We start from the raw sequence: 4,904 nt of genomic DNA on the forward strand, positions 1-4,904 counted from the left end.
CTGAAGCTATTTCTTCACATGATGCTCCATTTTGGCGTGAAGCCATTAATGATGAAATGCATTCTATATTATCTAATAATACATGGATATTGTCAGATCTTCCTCCTGGATGTAAATTAATTAGTTGCCGATGGATTTTTAGAAAGAAAATGAAATCTGATGATACTTTAGATAAGTACAAAGCCCGTTTGGTAGCTAAAGGCTTTACTCAATTGAAAGATATTGATTATTTTGATACCTTTGTACCTGTAGCTCGAATGACCTCTATTCGTCTCTTGATTGCTCTAGCAGCAATTCATGGTCTTGTGATTCATCAGATGGACATGAAAACTATATTCTTGAATGGAGATCTAAACGAAGAAATCTACATGAAACAACCAGAAGGATTTGTCAATCCTGGTCAAGAACGTAAAGTTTGTAAACTTCTTAAATCTCTTTATGGATTAAAACAAGCTCCAAAACAATGGCACGATAAATTTAGAAAAGTTATGATTTCTAATGGCTACTTAATCAATGGTGGAGATATCTACATATTTAGTAAATTTTAAAAAAATTCTGGTGTTATAATATGTCTTTATGTAGATGACAGGTTGATCTTTGGAACTGATATTGAAAGAGTCAAAGAAATAAAATATTTTCTTGCTTCTCAGTTTGAAATGAAAGATCTTGGAGAAGCTGATCTAATTTTAGGCATCAAAATTCTAAGATCGGCAAGTGGTTTGACTCTTACTCAATCAAGTTATATTGATAAGGTTCTAAAGAGGTTTGGTCATTTTGATGACAAGCCTGCTCCTACACCATTTGATCCTAGCATCAAACTAGTGCGAAACTCTGGTGATATTCTTGATCAATTGACATATTCTCAGATTGTTGGGAGTCTTATGTATGCCATGCATTGTACTAGGCCAGATATTGGTTATGCAGTAGGAACTTTGAGCAAGTTTACTAGTATCCCTGGAGTTGAGCATTGGAATGCCTTAATTCGTGTTTTAAGGTATCTGAAGGTTACAATTAATGTTGGCCTGCATTATTCTACCTTTCCCGCAATTCTTGAAGGATATAGTGATGCTACTTGGAATTCTAATCCGAATGACTCTAAATCTATTACTGCTTGGATTTTCACTTTGGCTGGAGCAGCAATATCTTGGAGATCAAAGAAGCAAACATGTATTACTCACTCAACCATGGAGTTAGAATTTATCGCTATGTCTTTTGCTGGAGAAGAAGCTGATTGGCTGCGGAGTATGCTGATAGATATTCCATTATGAGGTAAGCCAATACCACCTTTGACTATATATTATGATAATAAAGCTGTTATATTTCGGGCTTCAAGTGATTGTTACAATGGCAAGTCAAGACAAGTTCATCTCAAACACAATCATGTGAGAATATTATTGGAGGATGGCATAATATCGCTTCAATATGCGAAGTCCAAACTCAATTTAGCAGATCCTTTGTCTAAAGGGTTAGGCAAGGAATTGGTGGTACAAACTTGTAATGGGATGGGAATAAAACCTGTTGTAGATTGATTGTACTTTAGGTAACCCTACCTAATGATGTAATCTTAGGTTCAAAGGGAAAAACAAGTAAAGTTACAATTGTGAAGCACATCAATAAAAAAAAAAATTCCCTAGAGAGTGAGTAGATGTGCATAAGTTGAGATTTTTTCTCTTGATAAATCTATAAGACCGATATCAGTTGGAGTAAATAATAACACTCTTGATAGATTTGACAATATTCCTACAAAAGAAAAGAATGAGATTCTATTCTCTTATTAAGTCTATACACCGATATCGGTTGGAGTGTGTAGGAACACTCTTGATAGATTTACTGATACTTTGTTGTAAAGGAGGATGAGATTAATTTCTCTTAATGAAATTCATAGACTACTTAGTCAGAGTATGCTAAGTTACTCTTGATGAATTCACCACACGAAGTGCGAAGTGGAGGCCGCTTCAATAAGATTTTAACAGGGAAATCTTAAAGCACTTAGCTAAAAGGATTCAGGACATATGGTCGTAAGGTGTCAAAGGATTTTGATTTTCACCGGAACATAGCAATATGTGTGGAGTATTTTTCTACTTCATTCAATGAACTACTTAGTTCAAGATTTGTTCACTATGTAGTCAATGATTTAGAAAGTCTTCACTAGCTAATGGTTCAAGTCCAAAAGACACCATTATTGATGCATGTTGCTAGATTAATTTCTCAAAAGAATTTTGTTTCTTAAAGATAAAATTTCTTGAAACAAGTGGGGGATTGTTATTACTAAAGTTTATGTTTCAATCAATTTTTTGAACAAGTGCATTGGTTAAAAGTTTTTTATGTTTCAATTAATATTGAAACAAATGCATTGTGAGTTACAAGGAAAATGAATGTGAAATTACAATTGAAACAAATGCATCTTGAGTTACAAATGCATTAACAATTGTAAATTCATTTAAGTTTTAGGTTCTTGAAACTTGAAAGAAAGACAATTTTTGTTCATGAACCTATTAACTATTGCTTAATTAATACTTTTCACTTGCATGAAAATTTTACCCTATAAATAGTGTCTTTTGTTTGGAAAGACAAGCACTCAAAACTATTTTCCCCTTGAAAAACACTTGAGAGACATTGATCAAATGGTGAAATCACCGATTCAAGAATAGAAGAGCAACATTCTTGAATGCTACTTGTTTTGTGGCTTAGTTGAACCCCGAAGATAGAATTGTCACTAGTTCTTCCGTTTGCTCGTGGGAGAGACTCCAACTATCTTCAAGAAGTGTATTATTGTGCTTCTAAGCCAAGCAAGTTTTATTTTGAATTTCTTGTACAATTATCATTATTGTTCTAACATTATTAACTGCTAAGCTGAGTTCACTGGAGATTTTATCAATTATGAAAGATAAAAATTCTTTAAAAAAAAAGCATTGATCTAGAAATTAATAGACTATTAGTTATTACATTTTTGTGCTACTCGTGTGGAGGAAAGAATAATCGACACACAAGGATATTAAGGAATTGAACTAATATTTAATATATAGAGTATTGACGTATGGGCACTGTATATTTGTATTAGGAAAATTAGGAGGAGAAGAAGAAAAAATGAACCAATATTGCAAGTTGTTCTACTTAATATTGTAACCAAATCTGATCTTGTTTGGTGCAGATTGGACAAGTCGATTTAACTTCATTCAATGCACATTAATTCATCGATCAAGAGGTTACTGAAAAGGACAAATAGATAGATATGCCTATCTAAAGTACATTCATATGCCTATTGACAGCCTTAAGTTTATTACTGGCTTATATCAACATTCAAAGAGAGGTTGAAATACATAGAAAGATAGGTGGATGTAGGACCACAAGAACACATGTAGTAGCTTACCACTCTTATTTCTGTGAATATATAATGGAAAAACCAGTACTAGTCATGATCATTTACATGGTGGCAATGGTGCGTCACACAAGCATTTGTTATGAAAATAGGAATATTGATCAAATCTCTGCATAGATCCACCCTGTGGAATCTTTCCACAAAGACTGTTATAACTCACATTGAACAGCTGCCAAGATTGCTTCGTCAAGATTGTTGGAAGGCTCCCATAAATCTTGTTATGATTCAAATCCAACCTCGCTAATCTATTCCCAAATGTCAGCTTTGAGAAGTCGAAGTTGAACTTATTATGATCCAATAGCATTTCAAACGTTGTCTTATCTTTGCCAAATAAGAATGAAATATCCCCTTCAAGCATGTTCCTTGACAAGTCAATTGTGTCGAAGCTCCAACCAGCAAAAGAATTTGGCACAATGCCTGTTAGTTGGTTGTGTCCAAGGTAAAGATACGTGAGTTTTGGAGCTAGGTTGCTGAGAGATTCTGGAATTGTTCCAGTAACTTTGTTCCTATCTAAACGCAGGAACTCCAAGTTTGGAAGTTGAGAAAGAGAGGGTGGGATTGTACCAACGAGATTATTGTACGACAGGTTGATGTACGTTATGTTTTTCAAATGAGTAAGAAATTCAGGCACGGGTCCTGAAATGTTTGTTTGACTAATTCTCAAGAATGTGAGCTTCAAGAGCTTAGCAATTGTGGGTGGAATAGGACCGGAGAGATTTCGGACATTGTTGATGTCTAACGTTTGGAGGTACGAAAGGTCTCCAACGGCAGGAGAGAGGTGACCGGGGCTATTAATTTGGAAGAGGTTTAGGACAGTAACACGATTAGTTTTTTCATCACATGAGAGAGTAGCTTTAACCCAATCAGTACAACAATCAGTTTTGGGATCCCACGTGATCAAGTCATAGGGATTGCCTAGGCCTCTTTTTATTTCTAAGAGGGCTTTTTTGTCATCTGGATTGCACCTTTCAGAGAGAGATAGCAAGAATTGGGAGAGAAAGAAGAGAGAAAAAGAAAGAGTGGAAACTACAGAGGGCTTCATTTTGTAGCAACTCGAAAACATGTGTGAGATTCTTAGTATTTGGTCATAGTATTTAAAGGATGATATTCTTCCTCTGTACGTAGTATTGGTTGTCCCTCTCCCTCGATAAAGATTAGTTACGTAAATGTTATTCTCTCATAAATTTATACCGTCAAACAAATGTCCTATAAATTTTGTCTTGAATTTAATCATGGGATGTTTCAATTTGAGACTATTTAATCTCGTCTCTCACAGGATAAATTAGTCTAAAGATTATAATTTCAAAACTATAATCTCAGCAAAAATTAATCTGCATATCAAATGATCCCAAAGCCCTTTACAACGAGAGTGTTACTATGAAAGTGATTTAATTCCTCTATTTCAATGTATGTGATACTTTTGATTTTTCAAGAGTTAATTAGAATGATATTTAAAGCTAAACTAATTAGATCAATTCAATATTCTAATTTAAAATTTATAAAAAAAAGTATAAATGAAGGATCT

The 4,904-nt window shown here is 34.1% G+C and overlaps 1 protein-coding gene across 1 annotated transcript; it reads right to left on the minus strand.

Annotated features, from left to right (window-relative positions):
• Positions 1-3,165: 3,165 nt before the first annotated feature.
• Positions 3,166-4,635, minus strand: LOC107843038 (polygalacturonase inhibitor). The gene has a single exon (XM_047405796.1). It carries the CDS (start codon positions 4,440-4,442, stop codon positions 3,420-3,422), a length of 1,023 nt encoding a protein of 340 aa, XP_047261752.1. The 5' UTR covers positions 4,443-4,635; the 3' UTR covers positions 3,166-3,419.
• Between the last annotated feature and the right edge of the window lie 269 nt (positions 4,636-4,904).

This window comes from Capsicum annuum, unplaced genomic scaffold, assembly GCF_002878395.1.
Source record: "Capsicum annuum cultivar UCD-10X-F1 unplaced genomic scaffold, UCD10Xv1.1 ctg81550, whole genome shotgun sequence".
NCBI classification, from domain to species: Eukaryota; Viridiplantae; Streptophyta; class Magnoliopsida; order Solanales; family Solanaceae; genus Capsicum; species Capsicum annuum.

What these genes read in the sequence shown, in the direction of transcription:
- LOC107843038 (XM_047405796.1), bottom strand. Translation starts at nt 4,442, where the DNA reads ATGTTTTCGAGTTGCTACAAAATGAAGCCCTCTGTAGTTTCCACTCTT.